The following is a 22,910-nucleotide window of genomic DNA, read 5'->3' as shown; positions in this document are numbered from 1 at the left end:
TGAGACACCTACACTACCCTCCAATTCAGGTAATACCATTCATACTTCTACCCCTCTTCCCACTCCAATGCCAGTAAGGAGGACTACTCGCGGTAATACGGGAAATCCTCGTGAGAGATATGGTTGGGATCTAGCTCAATTTGTTTCCTATTCTCACATATCCCCTTCACACAGAGCATTCATTGCATCATTAGATTCTGTTATTATACCTAACAACTGGCAGGATGCTAAGGACCCAAAGTGGAAGACAGCTATGCATGAGGAGCTGGGGGCTCTTGAGAAGAACCACACGTGGGAGTTAGTGATACTGCCAGCAGGGAAAAAAGCAGTGGGATGCAAGTGGGTGTTTACCGTGAAGCAGAACCCAGAAGGGAAGGTTGAACGCAGGGAAAAAAGCAGTGGGATGCAAGTGGGTGTTTACCGTGAAGCAGAACCCAGAAGGGAAGGTTGAACGATACAAGGCACGACTAGTGGCAAAAGGAGGTGTTTACCGTGAAGCAGAACCCAGAAGGGAAGGTTGAACGATACAAGGCACGACTAGTGGCAAAAGGATATAGCCAGACATACGACATTGACTACGATGAGACTTTTACACCAGTGACGAAGATGAGTACTGTTCGGACGTTGATTTCTCTGACAGCAAATGGTGGATGAGAACTACACCAACTGGATGCGAAGAATACGTTTCTTCATGGAGATCTAGTGGAAGATGTGTATATGGAGATACAACCTGGATGTGGCACAAGACAGATAGTAGGTAAGGTCTGCAGGCTGAAGAAGTCTCTGTATGGGCTGAAGCAGTCCCCTCGAGCATGGTTTGACAGGTTTAGGAGAGCCATGGTTGGTATGGGATACAAACAGATCAATGCCGACCATACTGTATTCTTCAGAAGTAGGTGTCACATCACTATGCTGGCAGTGTATGTGAATGACATGATCATCATAGGAGATGATGAGAAGGAGATTGTTCAGCTCAAGGTAAGATTGAGCAAAGAATTCGAAGTGAAGGATCTGGGTCAGCTTCGATACTTTCTTGGGATAGAGATAGCTCATGGACCAAAGGGGATTGTTCTCTCCCAAAGGAAGTATGCACTGGATCTTCTGCAGAGACGGGTATGTTGGGGGTGCAAGCTTGCTGCTACACCGATTGATCAGAGTTTCAGGCTGAGTACTGAGGCAGGAGAACCTATTGATCGTGAGAGATATCAGAGATTGGTGGGCAGACTGATCTACCTTAGTCACACACATCCAGACATCTCATTTGCGGTAAGCGTGATAGTCGCTACATGCATGACATGAGGAAGGGTCATATGGATGCAATATACAAGATACTGAGGTATATAAAGGGTGCCCCTGGCAAAGGACTAAGATTCAGGAGGAGTGACCATGTGAATATTGAGGGCTACTGTGATTCAGATTGGGCTAGCTGCGGAGATGATCGGAGGTCTACCTTAGGGTATTACATATTTGTAGGAGGTAACTTAGTCTCCTGGAAAAGCAAGAAGCAATCTGTGGTGACGAGATCAACAGCTGAAGCAGAGTACAGAGCCATGGCCTTAGGGGTTGTGGAGTTGATGTGGCTGAAGAACATGCTGGTGGAGCTGAACCTTGACCAAAGGGCCAAGATGAGTTTGTGGTGCGACAACAAGTCAGCTATCAGCATTGCCAACCCAGTTCAGCATGACAGAACTAAGCACATTGAGATTGATAGATTCTTCATCAAGGAGAAGCTGAACAGTGGGCTACTGGAGTTAGGTTATGTTACAACAAAGGAGCAGGCTGCAAACTGCTTGACTAAAGGGCTTAGCTCAGTAGATCTAGCTAGAGGGTGTAATAAGATGGGCTTAATAGATATCTTTCGCCCATCTTGAGGAGGAGTGTTGAGAATGTAATATAATTAAAGAGTGTTAGAGGGCTTATTACAGAGCCATGGTCTTAGGGGTTGTGGAGTTGATGTGGCTGAAGAACATGTTGGTGGAGCTGAACCTTGACCAAGGGGTCAAGATGAGTTTGTGGTGCGACAACAAGTCAGCTATCAGTATTGCCAACCGCCCAGTTCAGCATGACAGAACTAAGCACATTGAGATTGATAGATTCTTCATCAAGGAGAAGCTGAACAGTGGGCTACTGGAGTTAGGTCATGTTACAACAAAGGAGCAGGCTGCAAACTGCTTGACTAAAGGGCTTAGCTCAGTAGATCTAGCTAGAGGGTGTAATAAGATGGGCTTAATAGATATCTTTCGCCCATCTTGAGGAGGAGTGTTGAGAATGTAATTTAATTAAAGAGTGTTAGAGGGCTTATTACAGAGCCATGGCCTTAGGGGTTGTGAGGGCTTTTGTGTAAATGTGTGTAAGGTTATATAAGCCAACAATTCTATCAATGAAGAATAACTTGAAGCCCTAATTTCTCAATAGTAATACACTATACATGAAGACACTCATTTTTTTGGGATACAAGCTTTTCTCAAACATATCAGAACTAATTAGGTTAATCAATTTTAAACGCTCTCAGACAATAAGATTAACCTTGATTTGATGCACAAAAGTGATTCATTTTACCCACACACATTCCTTGATTTTGATAATCAGTAAAAGGTGATGGGGTTTTTCCCCATGATTCGATCATTTGCCTTATTAATTTACACCACAATTTATAGATGTCTTTATTTTATTTTTTTTGAAATTTCCTAAAAGTAGTATGATACTATTGTACTTTGTGTTTCCAAAAACATTTGGCTTAGTGAGATCTTTCCATCTCTTTCCATTTGTTTGTCAATAGTGTTAATAGTTTCAGAATTTCATATAAGTTTCTGCAGAGTAATTTCCTTTCTTTATCTTGACATATATATATTTTTTCAGTTATGTACATTTTTTTGGGTGTAATCAATAGAGTTGGACAACATAATTAAATGAATTTAAACTATCAGACCTTACTTATGTAATGAGTCTTTTATTGTAGATATGATATGGAGACCCTTCACTATGATAAAGGTGTTCGGAAAGCAAAACGGCAACAACTGGAATCTGAAGCACTGAAAGTGAGGATGAACTCTTCTTTCCATTTTCTTCTTTTGAGTTTTGAATATTTTCTTTCTATCAATGTGAAGAAGAAACTCTAGAACATAATTGATCAATGTCCAATTATGTTTCATACCATTGCTAGCCTGTCAATATCTTTGCAATTGGCTTTGGAAAGGTAGACTGAGCATGAACAATGACATTGAAACATGTTATCTAGTTGAGGAACTAGCTGTCTGATCTTATTACCAACGTATTTTGTTCCACGATGTTTAAACACTTTACATAGTTTATATAGTTCATTATATATTTAGGTCATTTTTGCAGAACAAGAGGCTACATTGTATACATAGTTTATATAGTTCATTATATATTTAGGTCATTTTTGCAGAACAAGAGGCTACATTGTATTGTCTAATTGGTTCTCTTTGGAAGAATAAATTTGATATAATTGCATAATTGATAGGCAAAATCCGCAAGCGCACGGACTCGTTGTAGCTATCAAGGTCGATCCCACAAGGACTAGGGGTTATCTACCAAGTTTCACGTTTTCAACTAGCTAAATCAATGAGTAAATTAGAAGAGATTTAATAAAAGAAATAAAATAAACAACTAATCGGATGGAATTCAATATAATGAAGGACTAGGATTGGGTTATCACCACAACTTAGGTGTTCAATGATGAATTATTTCAATTCTTGGTGTTGGTTTAATCTAAAAAGGGTGAATTAGCCTAAATTAATCTAAAGCCTCTTTCAAGGTCTAAAGATCGTGCCTAATCAATCTCAATTAACCTACTTTCGTGGAATTAAGATTAAGTTAAACCCATTAAGCTTTATGCTAATCCAAATCAAATCCCCAAGTAATCTAGCCTACTTTCGTGGTTCGAGCTCCCTGCTTAATTTCTAGAGATCCGATATTAATCTTCACCTTTCAGTCCTTCAATTAATTACCTATGATTGCTAATACGGTGATCAAGCGAATCAACAAAATTAAAACACTAGAAATCAAGTTCAAAGATTTAAACTTTCACCAAGAACCTATATCAATTCATCATCAATCACCGAAAAGTTGGGTTCTTTCCCAATCCTAGACAAGAAATCTACTCACACATGATTGGAATAAGAGAAGACATCAAATAATTATGCAAATCAATCATAAGAAGAAATAAATCAAAGAGAGGAAAGAATTAACCCGTCTTTCAATTGAAATCTTCAAAATAAGAACTTGCAATCCAATCTTCTACAAGAGATTAATGTCTTCCTTCAATACTTGAACCCTAGAATAGTTGCTAGTTGATGGCTAAAAGAACATAACAAAAGATATCCAAAACCCTAAGTCAAAACATCTATTTATATGTCTCCAAAAATCTGGAAAATAACTAATTCCCGCGCCACCGGTGTGGTCTGCACCACACCAGGGTGTGGTAGGGGCTGTTTTGCTGATTTTGTGCTTGTTTCTTCAGTTTTCGGTATTTTGGCTATAACTTTTGCGTCCGACCTCGGAATGAGGTGATTCAAGTTGCATTGGAATCCTGTTGAAGAGATCTACAACTTTCATCTTTTGAGTTTTTCTTGATTCAAACTGCATCATGGTCGAAATTCCAGTTCTTCATACTCGTGCATCCATTTTCTTCACGAACCATGCCTTCAAAATCTTGTTGTTGCTTCAAACTCTTGTAAAACTTCCAACGATCATCAAATCTTTCAATCTTGAGCCAATACCTACATATAAGAACACAAACCACAGCAGTATCCTCGATCTAAACACGAAATATGCATTAAACACTCGTAAATCATGCTTAAAACACACTAAGATAATGCATATTTTACGTGTTTACCAACTCCCCCAAGCTTAGACTTTTGCTTGTCCTCAAGCAAATAGACAATAAAAATTAGGAGTGAAAGCCAAATAGAGTAGGGATCACCCCCTTATTAATCCTTTAACCAATATCAAACATATCACAAAACAAATACTTTTCATCGGGAGTTAACAAATTAATTTCCAAAACTCTCAACAATATCACATTTCAAAATTTATTTATGATCACAAGCGTCACAAGTCAAGGATAGCCATCCTATCCAATTCTCAAGTCAAAGTAGGAAAAAGAAATTCATGTAACTAGCTTCAATCCCGAAGTACTAAAATTGAGACCTTCAGGTAGTTAAATTGGTAGACCTCACTTTAGGATAAGTGGACTCTCAATCTCTCATGTGTTTAAGGATGTGATTATGTCACTCAAAATTCTTCCGAATGGATGTATTCAATCCATAAGCTTGCATTTCATCTCGATTCTCCACCACTTCAAAAACTAATGCATGCAAAAAAATCATGAGGTCTTTTATTGGTTGCAACGGGGCTAGGGTCAAAAGGTAGGATATATATTTGGGATTGTAGTTGAAAGCCTATCACTAGTGGAGCGATACTTGTAAAATATTTGATCTCAAAATAAGATCAATGAAATTCAAACAAACTCCATCATCTATTAAAGAACTTCTTCCAACTACTCCTTTTAGTATGCCATAATGAATTCTTTCGACACCCGCAATTACATACACCATAAAGATGACACTTTATTCATCTTTTTTTTTCTCAATTTCATTTCTTTTTTTTTCTTTTTCTTTTTGTATAAAAGAAGCAAACACCTACTTTCACACCCCCAATCTTACATTTCATTGCTCACATAACCCATTATATCATAAATTGTGCTCCACTAGCTTAGACAATGGGTAAGGGATACAATCGGATTTTGAAGGTTACATATGTGGGTTTAATCAACAAAAATTAGGCTAATAGGATCAAGCTAATCAAAGGAAACAATAGTGCATGGTAGGCTATTTGGCTAATGTGGACTATAAACAAAAATGTGCCTCAATCACCTTTTATGCATACAAAAGTTATATGTGGCCTTGAAGAGATTCAATGCAAGTTCTAGTATCCTACACCATTGGAGAATATCACACAAGAAAAGAAAAGAATGATTGGATATGTAATGCATCTAATTTCAGGCTCAAAATCTCACGGGTTTTATTTGTCTACCAAATTTTGGATATGTAATGCATCTAATTTCAGGCTCAAAATCTCACGGGTTTTATTTGTCTACCAAATTTAATTCTCCTATTGTCTCAATAGAGTAATGGTTATGACGCTAGCCACATAAATGCTAAATCCTATAAGACAAGAGAACATTCAAGTTTGGTTCTCTTGTATTGTTAACTTGCAATCAAAAGCATTTTAGAATAAGTTGAAAGGTGGTATAAGAAGTTGTCAAGTCCCAATTAATGAGCATCTATCTAGTTTAATGATCGATAAAGGTTGAGCATTCATGTCATCATCAGGAGATCATTTCCCTATTTTTTTTTTGTTTTTTTTTTGTTTTTTTTTAAAGGAGAAACAAAGCAAAAGAAAAACTAAAATAAAAGAAAAATAGGCAATTATAGACAGACAACCAATGAATGAACAACCCACACCCTCAAGCTTAAGATCTACATTGTCCTTAATGTAATAAGATAGAAATTAGTGCAAGGGTGTAGAGGACATACCAACTCACTGGTCAGAAGGAGGCGGCGACATTTTGCTGAGGAGGTGGAGGCGGTCGGTGGTGTTGACGAAGGTTGGAGTCGGGGAGATGAAAGGGGAGGCTGCTCCGATCGTGAAGATGGTCGGAGAAGAGAAGAAAGGCGATGGGGGTGAAGAGCGTTGATTTGGGTTAGGGCAAAGAAGAGGAAAGAGGGGTGTGGTTGCTGGGTTGAAGAGGGGTTTTATTTTCGGTTTTATATTTTTTTTAACCAGCGACCCACGGGTGTGGGAGATGGGTGTGATAGAGTCTGTATTTTTTTTTCTGTGGATCGTGGGTGTGGTGTACACCACCCCTGGGTGTGGTAGGCTCTGCCACTCCATTTTTAACTCCTTTTTCTGCAGTTTTTTTTCCTAAATGTCTTCATTTCTTCACAACTACATGATCAAAAATATTATAAGTTAAATTTGTGCCGATCCAATTGCCTAAAAAAAAATAAAAAAATTGATAACAAAATAAAATGCTAAAATGAAAGAACTAGAATGTGTGAAAACTTGGGTTGCCTCCCAAGAAGCGCTCGTTTATGGTCATGAGCTCGACCCCCTTTTGCGCTCAACTTTCCGACGAAGGGGGATCAGAAAGGGTATATGTGACCCCTTTCTCGTTTTGTTCCCCAACAATGTAGTGCTTCAATCGTTGTTCATTCACGTTGAAAGATCTCGTTGTTTCACTCCAAACTTTAACAACTCCACTAGGAAAAACCTCACGAACTTGAAAAGGTCCGGACCACCGAGATTTAAGCTTGCCCGGAAAAAGCTTCAAACAAGAGTTGAAAAGTAGCATCATATCTCCTTGATTAAACTCTCTTCGAAGAATATTCTTGTCGTGCCATCGTTTAGTCCTCTCTTTATAAATGCGAGCATTCTCATACGAATCCAAACGCAGCTCATCTAGCTCATGAAGTTGAAGCTTTCTTTTCTCACCTATGGGTGCTTTATCCTCTTCACAAGTAGAACCTTTTGACTTTAACTTCAGACTTTTAAACTTTGCATTTTGAAATGGAGCGGTTGATGTTGATTCTAAAGGCTGAGCATATGCGGCTACTCGGGGTCTTCATCATTTATTGAATCGTCACTTACCAAATACTTCTCAAGTGGATCAGCTGAGTAATGGTTTGCAAGTTGCTCATGTGTAGACTTATCAATCACGTCGATCCTGTAACAAACTTTATCAGTTAGAGGGGGTTTCATAGCATTGCTCAAATCAAATTCTACCTTCTCCCCTCCAATATTTAGGGAGAGACTTCCATTTTTAACATCGATTATAGCACCTGCAGTAGCAAGGAAGGGTCTTCCTAATATAATTGGGATGTTAGAATCTTCTTCCATTTCTAAAATAACAAAATCAACCGGGATAAAGAACTTACCGACCTGGATAGGTACATCTTCAAGTATACCTACCGGATATTTTACCGATCGATCCGCCAATTGGAGTGATATCGTGGTTGGCTTCAAATCACCTATGCCAAGCTTTTTACAAATAGACTTCGGCATCAAACTTACGCTTGCACCTAAATCACACAAAGCACGGTTAATAGAGACATTACCAATAACACAAGGAATAGAAAATAAACCTGGATCATTAAGCTTAGGAGGCAACTTGTTTTGGATGATAGCACTACACTCCTCAGTAAGGGCCACAGTCTCGTATTCTTCCAATTTTCTTTTATTGGATAGGATCTCTTTCAAGAACTTAGCATAGGAAGGCATTTGAGAAATAGCTTCAGTGAAAGGGATATTGATGTGCAATTTTTTCAAAATCTCCAAAAATTTTCCGAACTGCTTTTCTAACTTAGCCTTAGCTAACCTTTGGGGAAAGGGTAGAGGAGGCTTATAAGGAGCGGGGGCCACATATTTCTCAGCTTTCTCTTCTTCCTGCATCTGGGTATCAGTATCCACATCTATCACATTTTTATTTTTCTCTTCATGATGACCATCTACCGCATCATTTTCCTTCATCTTAGGTCCCTCATATTGTTTTCCACTCCTAAGAGTTATAGCATTCACATGACCCTTAGGATTCGTCTCGGGTTGTCCAGGTAGCATGCCTGAAGGCCTAGAAGAAGAGCTAGCATTTTGCGCCAGTTGAGTGATTTGTGTCTCTAACATCTTGTTATGTGTAGCTAGGGAATCCATCTTAGAGGCCAATTGTTTTACTACCTCATTCGTGGTTTGTAGTTGTTGCTTAAACTCTTCATTCAATTTCGACTGAGTTGTCACAAACTTTTCCATCATATTTTCCAAATTAGACCTTTGGGGAGGGAGATTGGATTGAGGAGCACGAAAACCAGGTGGACCAAAATTAGATGTGAGCATGGGATTTTCCGGTGGGTTTCTATAAGAAAAATTAGGATGATTCCTCCACCCCGGATTATAAGTGTTGGAGAACGGGTCTCCCTTCTGATTAAAATTATTAACATAGTTAATTTACTCATTACCAGAAGTATCAATGGATGAGGGGTTTCCTAATTGACATTGAAGTGCAGAATGACCCACATAACCACATATCTCACATGAAATTGAAGTAGACGCCACAGAATTAATACTCAAACTTTCAACTTTTTTAAATAAAGCATCGACTTTAGAAGATATATGATCTAAAGCATCTATTTCATACTTGCCACCTTTTGATGTCTGAGGAGCACGCTCGTTCGCCCATTGATAGTGATTCTGAGCCATGTCTTCAATGAGAGTGTATGCCTCGTCTATTGTTTTGTTCATCAAAGCTCCCCTTGCAGCAGCATCAACAGTCATCCGTGTGTTGTAAGTGAGCCCATTGTAGAAGGTGTGAACAATTAACTTCTCCAGTCCATGGTGAGGGCACATCCTCAATAATTCCTTGTAGCGTTCCCAAGCTTCATAAAGTGACTCTCCTTCCTTCTGTATAAAGCTTGTGATCTGGTTCCTCATCTGTGTTGTTTTACTTAGAGGAAAATACTTTGCAAGAAACGCTCTGGACAATTGATCCCAAGTGGTGATGGACCCAGCTGGCAATGAGTGTAACCAAGCCCTAGCCTTGTCCCTTAGAGAGAACGGAAATAATCTGAGTCGAATAGCATCATTGGTCACTCCATTAAGTTTCAAAGTGTCGCAATACTCCAAGAAAATCGATAGGTGGAGGTTCGGGTCTTCAGTAGCACCTCCTCCAAACTGATTCTGTTGAACCATTGAGAGCAGTGATGGTTTCAGCTCAAAGTTATTAGCTTCAACATTGGGCCTTGTAATGCTTGACTGTGTGCCTTGAGCATTTGGGGCTGCGAAATCCTTAAGTAGTTGATTTTGATCTCCCATCATAGCTTGTTCTGTGTTCCTTTGCTCCTTTATAGACCTTCTTATATTTGCAAGAGTCACCAATAGTTCAGGATTGTTTTCGTCGTGTAATTCTGTTTGATGCCCTTGCATAAAAGAAAGTGAGAAGCAAAGAGAAATAAAAAAAATCTAGTCTAGCTTAATAACGTAAGCACTCAATATTAACACCGTAGTCCCCGGCAACGGCGCCAAAAACTTGATAGGCAAAATCTGCAAGCGCACAGACTCGTTGTAGCTATCAAGGTCGATCCCACAGGGACTAGGGTTAATTACCAAATTTCACGTTATTAGACTAGCTAAACTAATGAGTAAATTAGAAGAGATTTAATAAAAGAAATAAAATAAACAACTAATCGGATGGAATTCAATATAATGAAGGACTAGGATTGGGTTATCACCACAACTTAGGTGTTCAATGATGAATTATTTCAATTCTTGGTGTTGGTTTAATCTAGAAAGGGTGAATTAGCCTAAATTAATCTAAAGCCTCTTTCAAGGTCTAAAGATCGTGCCTAATCAATCTCAATTAACCTACTTTCGTGGAATCAAGATTAAATTAAACCCATTAAGCTTTATGCTAATCCAAATCAAATCCCCAAGGAATCTAGCCTACTTTCGTGGTTCGAGCTCCCTGCTTAATTTCTAGAGATCCGGTATTAATCTTCACCTTTCAGTCCTTCAATTAATTACCTATGATTGCTAATACGGTGATCAAGCGAATCAACAAAATTAAAACACTAGAAATCAAGTTCAAAGATTTAAACTTTCACCAAGAACCTATATCAATTCATCATCAATCACCAAAAAGTTGGGTTCTTTCCCAATCCTAGACAAGAAATCTACTCACACATGATTGGAATAAGAGAAGACATCAAATAATTATGCAAATCAATCATAAGAAGAAATAAATCAAAGAGAGGAAAGAATTAACCCGTCTTTCAATTGAAATCTTCAAAATAAGAACTTGCAATCCAATCTTCTACAAGAGATTAATGTCTTCCTTTAATACTTGAACCCTAGAATAGTTGCTAGTTGATGGCTAAAAGAACATAACAAAAGATATCCAAAACCCTAAGTCAAATCTTCTATTTATATGTCCCCAAAAATCTGGAAAATAACTAATTTTCGCGCCACCGGTGTGGTCTGCACCACACCAGGGTGTGGTAGGGGCTGTTTTGCTGATTTTGTGCTTGTTTCTTTAGTTTTCGGTATTTTGGCTATAACTTTTGCGTCAGACCTCGGAATGAGGTGATTCAAGTTGCATTGGAATCCTGTTGAAGAGATCTACAACTTTCATCTTTTGAGTTTTTCTTGATTCAAACTGCATCATGGTCGAAATTCCAGTTCTTCATACTCGTGCATCCATTTTCTTCACGAACCATGCCTTCAAAATCTTGTTGTTGCTTCAAACTCTTGTAAAACTTCCAACGATCATCAAATCTTTCAATCTTGAGCCAATACCTACATATAAGAACACAAACCACAGCAGTATCCTCGATCTAAACACGAAATATGTATTAAACACTCGTAAATCATGCTTAAAACACACTAAGATAATGCATATTTTACGTGTTTACCAATAATTTCCAATGTGGGATTGAAAAAACTACTCTAATAACAACTTGATGACCCTTATTATCAGTGGACTTTTCCTACTAGCAAGAAATAAGAAAAACATATTAAATTGAAAAGCGAGAAGAAAGATCAGCATGACACGTTAAATATTCGAGGGAGATATAGATGCACTTTACACAGAGTGATGTTTTTTTTAATTTCTATGCCAAATATTTATGCATGACTTAGATTCTTGGATCAATATTAGGGCATGCAAAATAAATGCGCTTTGCGTTGAGTGTAGACGAAAGGGCAATGAATGTAAGAGTGGGAGCAGTGGCGTAGCCAGGAATTTTTTTTGCCCTGGGCGAGTTGGCGACGGCGAAGATTTGGTCGGAGCGGTCGTCGGAGAGCTTGGGATCGGCGTCGAGGCTTGAGCGGTTGAGGGCTTGCTCTGGGAGGCGAGGAGGACGTCGGCGACGGCGAGGATTTGGTCGGGGCGGTCGTCGGAGTCTCGGAGAGCTTGGGATCGGCGTCGAGGCTCGAGCGGAATTGATGAGGAATGATCATTCTCATTCAAGTGAGAATCAAATTAGTTACGTAATTTCAAATTACACCCCCATTGAAAACAAAAATAAATCTAAAAATCTTGTCTCATTGAGCGACATAACCAGATTAATAACATGAATATGTATGAACAATTGATTAAGATGTTTTTTCCTTTGGCTTGCATTTATAGGGAAATAGAGTCTAGGATAGAAACACGAAATATTGCCTATTTTTATAAAGTTTATTTTTAAAAATAAAATTGTTTAGTTATTATCATTAATGTTTATTTTTTTCTTTTTAAAAATCTATGTTGTTGTAATGGCATTATTAGAAAATAAGATTTTATTCTCACTTGTGAACTAATGATACCAAACATGGGAATCAGAATGGAATTTTCATTCTAGCTTCGTCTTACAAACACACCCAAACAAAGAGAATGAGAATGAGCATTCCATTCCCATATACATTCCATTCCATTCATTCTTTCATTCCATTCTCATTTGAGTCCATTCTTGCGTACCAAACGAGACGTTAGGTTTTACATAACAAATTTATAAACAGAACACATGGGAATATAAATTAATAATTGAATAAAAATATATGCCACTCATAATTAAAAAAATAAAGAAAATAAAAAGAGGGGAAATTATATCTTTAGAATTTAGAGAATACACTGCGTCTCTATAATTATGAAGAAAAGCTAAAAAAATTGCAATTACATTGGACTTGTTAAATTGAATTTAAGAATTCTATTTAATAATAGAAAGAATGACCCCTTAAAAGACAAAATTTTGAAGCCAAGAGGGGGAGTGGATGTTCTGCGATTTTTTTAGGTGAGTGCTTGGCTTCCGATCGATTGACTGGACCCATTGGACCCAAATGCTCTCTTATGAAATAGATTTTGACCTTGGACCTTGGCAGTTGGGCATGTGCTTTGTGGGCTGTCGGGTCTTGTTGGCTAAAAGGCTTTAGGAACCGAGGAGCCATATTAACCTATGGCTTATAAGAGAGCATTAAAATTATTTTTCATTTTCTTGCCCTGGGCAGCTGCCCAGGGCAAGTCCTTAATAGCTACGCCCCTGAGTGGGAGTCAAGCAGAAATTTGTCATCATATGACTAATGGATGATCCACGTTTCAGTAAATTCGTGCACTTGCCTTCCAAATATGTTAATTTTGTGGTCTAATGACTGATGTGGTAATCCATAAGTTCATAAGTTAGAATTAACCATTTTTCAATGATGACAAGCCCATTCTAATTTATTTATTGTTGCCCTAATTGCAGCTTGTGCATCCTGCATTTCAAACAATGCTCGGACACTTGCGGTCTAAAGCGCTTGAACAGTTCAAAATTGATATTGAACAATCTTTACAAAACGGGAAAGAATTTGCAGTTTCAGTTCGTGAGTGTACCAAGTCTTCAATGCTTGAATTTGATAAAGGTTTTGCAGGTAATGTCCACATTGTCATGTGTATTAATATGATAATGCATGTTTAACTTCAATGACACATGATTGTCTTTTGGTATATGATATATCAAAGGATCTCACTATCATATCCTTGGCCACAATGATTTTGAAGATCAAAACAATGATGTGAAATAATATCACAGTGTAGAAAAAAGTACTGGTGACCAATCTTTAATATGGACAAAATCGAAAACCGCTCTCCTACGCAACCTCCGTTATCAACAAATCGGAAAAGAGCCAGTTGTTCTCTCTTAATCGCATCTTTTCATTCATAAATGATGATGCAAAACTTGGGAATCTCCACTTTTTTTGAATGAAAATTTTGAAACACATGCAACATCTATTTTAGAATTACAGGACATGTATACTTTGCATTAAATGAAGCATTAAACCTCACCATTCTTTGAATTACATTCGTCAAATCCTGATTATGTAATGTTGGGCATTTATTCAACTGAAGAAAGTTTACCTTGATTGCTTGAGTAAATACGCTCATCATGGCCTCTTAAAGCACACCCTTGCAATGTAAGCCAACAAATGTCATCAAGTGAAAGTCTGGCAAGAATTTTATTCTTTTTAATATGTTCAGTCGATTGCCTCTCCATCACTTTATCAACATGACTAGATTGATTCAGCAAGGTTGCACAATATTTCACAACATCATTATGCAGGGACCATGGATCTTTGCCCATATGTTTGAGAAAAGCACATTTTTTGCCACAACTTTTTTCCAATTTAAGAACCCCAAATTGTAAATACATCCGATGCAATTTGCATAGTCTATCTCTCACTAGAATATCTTTCAGTAAGAAGATAACAACGACAATATGCATCATTGTTTTAAGGGAATACACGAGTCAAGAAAATTTAGAATAACGACGTGGATGCTTTCTGGTCTAAACAATGAAAAATTAGTGAGCTTGGGTTGGCAAGTGTCACACCACAATCGAATCACATTGTGAGCACATGAAAAGGGTCGGAAACGTTTGTAGTCGGGCTTTAGCCTATATTGTGACATGTATATACGTCATATCTCTAGAAATAACATCACCGAGTACGGACACAAGAGCAAATAATAAGCGGAAACAATAATCAGTATAGTATATTATAAGCAGAAGCATTAATTAGAAGATAGAATGTCCATGTAGATAAAAAAATACATGTCCAATAAGTAAAGGTTGTCCAACAAATACACAATATAACAGCTCAACCTCAAATATGTGTCCAGCAACAAAATAGTAAATAGTAGATAAGTGTACCCCACATAGCCGAGCGTACTAGCCAAAACTATAATTCCATAGTTTGAAAGATAATTAGATATTTACATAGAAAGATGTTGAGAAACTCCATGTGTTGATCCATATAGGACAGATGTCTCCTATGTCTGGGGGGCTTGCGAATGGGTGTTTAGTTCTGCAATTGGTTTGACAGTCAGAAAGCTGTCTAGTAAGTGGTAAAATAGAGTAGTGCTCGTGCACATGTAATGACTTTCATGGATGCATGAAAATTGAAATATAAGAAAGGTCATATATTGTATCATCTTATAATTCTCATGTCCATGAATCATGCAACAAAAGTCTTAGAAAATAGTAAATCATAAGATACATATTATATAAAGATCATAAGCGATGTGCGCATAATTCTTGATGCAATAAAAAGCGAGCACCTAGCTCGCCTAAGCCTAAGTGGTACCTACGCTACCCACCAGGCCTTGGGAGCACCTAGGTTAGTTTTCAAATAATCTTCATCTCTAACATAACACAAGTCCAAGGACCACATACTTCATCATAGGTTTCCATTTTCCTCTTTTTAAAACTACCTGATTGTTTTAATTAATAGCTATATATTATATGTTGTGCACAAGACCCAAGTAGCTCAATTCATAATCAACATCTAGGCTCCCCCTACGTCTGGGTTCCTCAAGTTACAAATCCATGCTAGAGGGACATCAAATGCAAGTCTTTTATGACTTGATACATGCAAATACTTGATCTCAGTTTACTTGTTCTTGAGTATATTTCTATTTTTACTTGATTTTGTATTGAGTGGTGGAGGATCATGAGCCCCTACTCACTACTGATTTATCCCAAACTATATCTTGTTATTGTTTGGTGTCATAATGGACACACACCATTCAATATGCTCTTCATTGTCATCATTTACTTTTAGAACATGCTCCATTTAATGCAAAGTATACTTATCCTATAATACAGGATATGTTGCGTGTTTGAGCAAATAATATTCGGAAATTTTCATTCATGAAGAAATTGGGGATTCTAAGTTTTGCATTATCGTTGATGAAACAAAAGATTTGGCTCGGGGAGATCAAATGACTCTTGTTTTTTGATTCGTTAATAATGGAGGTTGCGTAAGAGAGCGGTTTTTTATCTTGCCCGTATTAAAGCGTACGAGAGCGGGTCTTGATCTTGCCATATTAAGTATTATCTTTTTTTCTGCATTGTGATATTCTTTCACATCATGGTTTTGATCTTCAAAATCTTTGTGGCCAAGGATATGATTAAACCAGCAACATTGCGTGATGAATGGGGAGGATAGCAATTACTTTTTTTTATGGAATATTCTTTCGTATGTTATGCACTTTCAGTGGCTCATCGACTACAATTAGCTTTAATAACTACTGCTAGAGAGGCAAATGATGTTCATGAGTTTTTTCTAGATTTGACTTTTATCATTAATGTTGCTGCTTCTCTTAAGCGTCAGTATGAGTAGCAAGCTGCTCAAGCAGGTGAGATTGCAAGCATGCTAGCCTTTGATGAAATTGATTCATGAAGAGGTCTTAATCAAATGTGTATTTTAAAGCGTGTTGGTGATACTTGTTGGTTCTCTCATTTTTCTTTAGTTTGCAACCTTCTCAGTATGTATAATGCAACTTGTTATTCTTAAAATATCAAAATTATAGTGCTCACTAAGAAATAGAAGATGTCAGTGCAGCTTTAAAAAAACTAGATCCTTTGAATTTATTTTTATAGTTTATTTTATGAGAGAGATCATGGACATTACTGATATTCTTTGCCAAGCTTTGCAATAGAAATCTCAAGACATTGTGAATGCAATGCATTTGGTGTCAAGTACAATGGTTACTACTCAGAGTTTAAGATAAGATAGATGAGATTCTTTCTTTGAGAAGGTGATGCCCTTTTGCTCCCATCATAATATTGTTGCTCAAGGTTTGAATGATCCATATTTTAAAGGTCGAATATGTCAGAAACTAGATTGAATAACCGCAAAACATCAGTATCACTTTTTAAATGAATCCCACTATTGACTTTTAGTTTCAATAGCTAAATATAAGATTCAACACACGGGTTGTATGGCTCTTGATACGTAGTGTTGATTCGAATCTGAAGGATGGATACAAATCCTTTGATATAGAGGGTAATTGTACCATTGCTAAAAGTATTATCCTCATGATTTTACAGAAGGAGAAGATTGTCTTTAGATTTTAGTTGCAACTTTTTTATATTGATGTGTTGAATCATCCGAATTTTGAAAGGATTGTCCTCTTTTGCAAAGCTATTTTAGATTTTAGCAGAGACTAAGAAGTTCAAGACTTATCCTGTTGTTGATAGATTAATTTGCCTAATTTTGAGTCTAGTTTCTACTTCAACTATTGAACGGGCACTTTCGGCTATGAAACTTGTGAAGACTAGATTGCAACAGAATGAAGGATAAATTTCTTGCGAATAGTTTGCTTTGTTTTATTGAGAGAGATATTATAAGGCATTTGGTTTAGATTCATTACTTGATGATTTTGCTTCCGTTAAAAGAGCGTGGTGTGCAATTTTGGGATTAAGTTTTTTCTTGATTTTATCTATGCAATCAATGCAAACTCTATGTATGCGTTTGTGTGGGTAGTGTTTATAGTATCTTTTATCATCTTACTTTATGACTTTTTGGAACTCGCAAACTTTGAATCTTGCCTACGCTCCTGATTGGAGATACAGACTACACATATGAAAGTCACAGTGCTGTTTTTTAGTATTGATATTTAAAACGAAATAAGGGAACATTTTTGTCATGACTAAGAAACACAAGAATTTACTTATAGATGTTACTGACGGCTTGCAGATAGATGAAGCTTTTAATGGGAACTTGTGAAAAAGATATCTTCGATTATTTTTTTGGTTCTTACACTAATTTTAGCCACAACAAAAGTTAACTGGGTTGCGTAAAACAATATTTAATGGATGTTTTGTTGTTTCTTTTTTAGAAAATGGGTGCTAGGGCTTGTCTTAAGGAGTTTTGATAGAAAAGTAATGCAAAGTTTAAACTATTAATTCCAATTATTATTTATGTAATATTAATGCACATCTCAGAACGCTACAGGTGGTGCAAGGCTTCTTTCTTGTAGCTACAAAGTTAAATGTGCTTTGTTCTTTTGCTGTCATATAAATTTGAATATTGCTTTCATTTCACCTAGACATACATATGTAGGTTTGCCATAGTTGCGCTTTTCTATATTCACACATTCAGACTGTTATTGAATTATTATTTTCATCTCATTTTATTTCTTTTTCTTCCCACTAGATGTGGCAATAAAGCAGGCTAATTGGGATGCTACAAAAGCTATGGAGAAGCTCCGTCGCGATATAGAAGCTCATGCTGACTCTCTTCGTCGTGCGAAATTGTCCAAACTTAAAGATGATTATGAGGTTAAATAATCTTGATTCTGGGATATGTTAAATTCTCTTTATTCTTTTTCCTCTTTATTATCATCATGGAACATATAATGACCAAGTGTCATTTTGGTCAACAGAACAAACTGACTGAAGCACTTGCAGCACCAGTAGAGTCCTTGTTTGATACTGGAGGAAAGGATACTTGGGCATCCATAAGAAAACTTTATAAGCGAGAGACGGAGAATGCTATATCTTGGCTCTCAACATCCCTTCGAGGGTTTGAACTTGACCGGGTCACTTTAGATTCAATGGTAACAGATCTGAGAAACTATGCTAGAGGTATAGTGGGAAAAAAGGCGAAGGAAGAAGCTGGAAAAGTTTTGATGCGCATGAAGGATAGGTAGGTAACTATATCTGTTTATTTTACATTGTCTTTTCACTTACCTTATTCTTACCTGGTTTTAACAGGTTCTCAAATGTATTTAGCCATGATAATGATTCTATGCCTAGAGTCTGGACTGGAAAGGAAGATATTAGGGCTATTGCTAGGGACGCTCGTGCTGCGGTATATTAGCGATTCACTTTGTGATTTCTTCTGTATTAATCTGATATTTGGGTGTCATTCTGGGACAATATTATCGTGTTTCAGGCACTGAACGTTCTCTGTACATTGGTGGCTATACGTTTGGATGGGAAAACAGATAAGATTGAAAATATTCTTTATTCTACTCTTTTGGATGGCGCAGTTAAGAAGTCTGGAAGCATGGAAGGATTGGCAGATCCATTATCCTCAAGCACATGGGAGGAGGTACTATTTTGTTGCCATTATCTTTCCTTGTTATCGCAGATCAAAATTTCTATAATATAGTCATCCTTTATGCCTTCCCCTACCAGGTTAGCCCGAAGGATGTACTGATACCACCTGTACAATGCAAATCTATATGGAGACAGTTCAATGCAGAAACTGAGTACACTATCGCACAGGCGATTTCCGCGCAGGTATCCGTAATTTATCATTTCCCTACTACTTTTTAGTATGCCTCCTATCTGATTGTTTTTGTCTTGTGTGTAAATAATGAATTTATGTTTTTGTGTACATATGCGCGCGTGTTTATGTTTCAAATTCCAATTTGATATGATTTCTTATTTGATTATTTTCTTCTTTTACTTCAGACATTTCTCATAGACCATAGTAACCTGCTTTTATTTAATGAGTGCAATCCTGTTGCTGAAAAACATTGCATTAGGTCATTCTGTCCCCTCTTTGAGACTCGTTCTTAGGTGTAGACAGTATTGGAGGTCTTCTATTTGGTTGAATGCTGCATAACTCTGTTGGGCACTTGACTTGTGCCCTTTATGCTTTGTACGTCAACCGAGGTTTAGGATCCGATCTTTAGTTAGGCTCGGGTCAAGCAATTGGGCCTTAGGTAATTTACCTGATGTGTCCAAATAATATGCTTGTAAATCTCTAGTCTTAGTGTCTTGAAGATAAATACAAGAACTAAATGCTTATTTTGTCCTGGCAGTCATATTTATTTGGATTCTTTGGGTTATATGCATAATACCAAACTTGAACTTGAAAGGTGTGAATCTCTTGTAGTCTAATTAGCGAAAGTGTGATCTATCTATATTACAAAATTGAGATGAGTTTTGGTTATGATAAAGATATTTAACAATAAATATGTATACTGAGAGATAATTGGTCTTTACTTCTGGTATGTCATTTTTTATGTTAGCTCCAACATGAGTTGTAATTTTTTCTCCCAGAGACCGCAATATTCTATTTTGATTCAAATTAGTACTCATGTTACCTGTTATTGACGTTAAAGCTGTTTTTTTCCTTATCAGGAAGCTCATAGGCGCAACAACAATTGGTTACCTCCTCCATGGGCTATTCTTGCAATTGCGATCCTTGGTTTCAATGAATTTATGATGCTTCTCAGGTTAAATATTTCTACTCCACAGCTGAATTTTGCAATTCTGTTGCTGACACATGCATGCGAATCTGCCTGTATATTTCCATCTACACTAACGCTGCATTTACTGGTGAACAGAAATCCTCTATACCTCATGGTAATTTTCGTTCTTTATTTACTGACCAAGGCCATCTGGGTACAACTTGACATCGCTCAAGAGTTTCGTCATGGCATGGTAAAAAAAAATCTGTCATTTTATTAAATGTTGGATGATATAGAAACTTGTAGTTTATATGTGAACTTGTCATGTCATGGCTTATGAGATAATGCAATAAATTTTATGGGTAGTAAATCAACAATCACTGTTCTTATCGATTTTGACTTATTGAACTGAAGAAGGGTGTCCCAACAGATAGATCATACACATGTTATGTGATAAAATCACCAAACCAACCTCCAAATTTACACTAGCAACAAAAAAATAAATTTACTTCACAATTTTTATCCAGACTTTCTTAGATAAGAGTGATTGAGATAATGTCTACCTTAAGCATGGAATTATCCCTGGAAAGATGGAAGCCCATGTTTCTGAATGTGAAATGATATTCTTGATGGAAATTGGTCGTCTGGTGATGTTGAAGAGATTTATTTCTTATTCAGTTATGCATTCATCTGTTGGTTTAAACTTGTAACGGAATTATTACTCATTAACTTGAAAATCATGTGAGTTAGACGACTCATGTACTTATCTGTCACTTCTAACTTCCAGCTGACCTATTATTCATTAGTCTGATAACTGGCATGCAGCTCTCTGGGCTTCTTGTATTGTCATCAAGATTTATTCCAACTGTTATGAACATCCTGGGAAAAATTGTTGATGAGGGACAAACGCGACAGCAGACCCCACAACATTCACAACTATATCCATCGGTGAGCTCACAGAATTTACAGAGCCAGACATTGAGGCAAGCCACAGTATCTGACTCACTGCCTGCATCATGCTCTTCATCCGCAATTTCTTCAGACAGTGATATTGAGCACTGAAGATCTTTAAAAGGAGAGAAACTGGAGGATATTGATTGAAGAATCCAGTACGCCTGATTCCATGATCTTCCATGAGAAACTTAAATGTTCTTTTTTACGTGTGGCTCTTGTTTGCTGGGGATGAAAAGAGGTACCTCTCAATTCCCTCCTGTAATTAAGTTGACAGTATCCTTATCCTTTAACTATTTGTTTTTTTAGATTATATCCCTTTAGATTGAAGAAAATGGGGATGACACTCTTTTTTCCTCCGCGCAATAAATACTGTAAATTATCACTGTACAGTATACAAACTGCAACAGTTTAGTAGTCTTTCTGTATGGAATTTGAGTTAAAAGCATAGAGAATGTACAGGATGCTGGTTTCACTGGTGTAGGTAGTGGTATAAATGGTTCTATTGTTTGCGGACATCTTGGCCCTTTGTCTAGTGCAGCTCTTTCTTTGCCATATAATGCCTGATAAGTTGCTTTACTTGTATGACTTGACGGATTCCTTCTCCTGGCATGTATATTTGACTGTAGATTTTCTTCAAGTGTCACTTGGATTAACAATAAAACAGGCACATGCTATTTGTTGCTCCCTTTCATATATCTTAGATCAAGTTCTCTTTGGGATTGTTGAGAGGAGTAGTTCATTGTTGTTTTGTCCCACATTGGTTAGGGACCAACTCCTTTGGTTCCTTAAACACTATAAATAATCTCCTAGAAAGAGCTAATAAACTCACTAGGGTTTTTCACAGTTACATGGTATTTGAGCCACCCTTTTTTCTCCAAATTTTCTAAACCCTAGCCGCCACATTCTACCCCTCTTAAACCCTAGCCACCAATGTTCATCCATGCAGATACTGTTTATCGGGCACTATTCATCAATGGTACTGTTCATCCATCGTACTGTTCATCCGTTGCGCTTAGTTTGTTGACCCCTTGACTTTGGTGTAGTTATTGTAGTGGGGTGGGTGGGTGGAGGGAGGGGGTGGGGGGTTAAGCTAATCATTTGGCTTATCAACTAGATCTTTATATATCTTCATGTAATTATTTAGCTTTATGTTACGATCAGTCGTTAACAATCTCTTTGAGATAAGCGATAGTTGTTCTCGAAGAAACTAACTTTGCGAGATGCTTTTACTTATTGAACTAATTACTATGTTGATTAGTTGGTGATGATTTGCTTATTGGAAATTAATTTGTTGTTGAGTGATGTTAATAATTTATTTTTCAAGAGATTGCTAGTTGAATGATCTTATTTGCTGTGTTGATGACGTCTTCCAATGATTCTGCTATTTCAATTAATGAGAGAGATGAGAAGAAGACCCCACAGAGGTGCTCTCTAGGAGGATCACTGACCAAAATTGAGTGCATACAATTACCTACATTGGAAGCAACTAGTTCGAGTTTATATTTAAGGACGGGGAAAGGATCATCATCTTACAGATGGCTCTCCCGTACCTGGAAATAGAATGATACCAGTCTACTTCATAATTTAGAACAGTATGGAACCACAAGTCCTTCAACTAGTAATTCATTGTAATACAGTGAAACAAGTTGGAAGTTTTTGGAACAATTGTACTTAGGTCGGGGACACACCAATCGGGACGTATGATGTCATTTAGGAGTTATTTCGGAGCAAGATGGAAGAGCATTGTCGGACTTTTGAGGAGTATTATGGCAACTTTAATCGTCTCGCAGAGGAGCTGAGGTAGATTTTTCCCATTATGGAGGATATTCAGAAGATGCAAGATCAATGTGATCAATTGATGGTATTCACCCTTCTTGGTTCTCTTCCATAGTCTTATAATCAACAAGGCCATAGGTTATTGGAAGCTCTGCTATACGTTCTTTAG

At 37.2% G+C, this 22,910-nt stretch overlaps 1 protein-coding gene across 2 annotated transcripts in view; it reads left to right on the top strand.

Annotated features, from left to right (window-relative positions):
• The window catches only part of LOC109849070 (protein ROOT HAIR DEFECTIVE 3 homolog 2-like), a 74,917-nt gene extending 53,437 nt beyond the window's left edge, over positions 1–21,480 (top strand). For both annotated transcript variants that reach the window (XM_020418855.1, XM_020418854.1), the window contains 10 exons: positions 2,960–3,038; positions 13,290–13,455; positions 18,022–18,146; positions 18,251–18,513; positions 18,582–18,678; positions 18,763–18,921; positions 19,008–19,112; positions 19,962–20,056; positions 20,168–20,264; positions 20,837–21,480. In XM_020418855.1, the coding sequence (XP_020274444.1) occupies positions 2,960–3,038; positions 13,290–13,455; positions 18,022–18,146; positions 18,251–18,513; positions 18,582–18,678; positions 18,763–18,921; positions 19,008–19,112; positions 19,962–20,056; positions 20,168–20,264; positions 20,837–21,073 (1,423 nt within the window). In that variant the 3' untranslated portion in view covers positions 21,074–21,480. The remainder of the gene's footprint in view (positions 1–2,959; positions 3,039–13,289; positions 13,456–18,021; positions 18,147–18,250; positions 18,514–18,581; positions 18,679–18,762; positions 18,922–19,007; positions 19,113–19,961; positions 20,057–20,167; positions 20,265–20,836) is intronic.

The sequence above is a fragment of the Asparagus officinalis genome, chromosome 7 (genome assembly GCF_001876935.1).
Source record: "Asparagus officinalis chromosome 7, Aspof.V1, whole genome shotgun sequence".
NCBI lineage: Eukaryota > Viridiplantae > Streptophyta > Magnoliopsida > Asparagales > Asparagaceae > Asparagus > Asparagus officinalis.
Note: the sequence above shows the minus strand (reverse complement) of the source record. Positions and strands in the feature narration are given on the sequence as shown.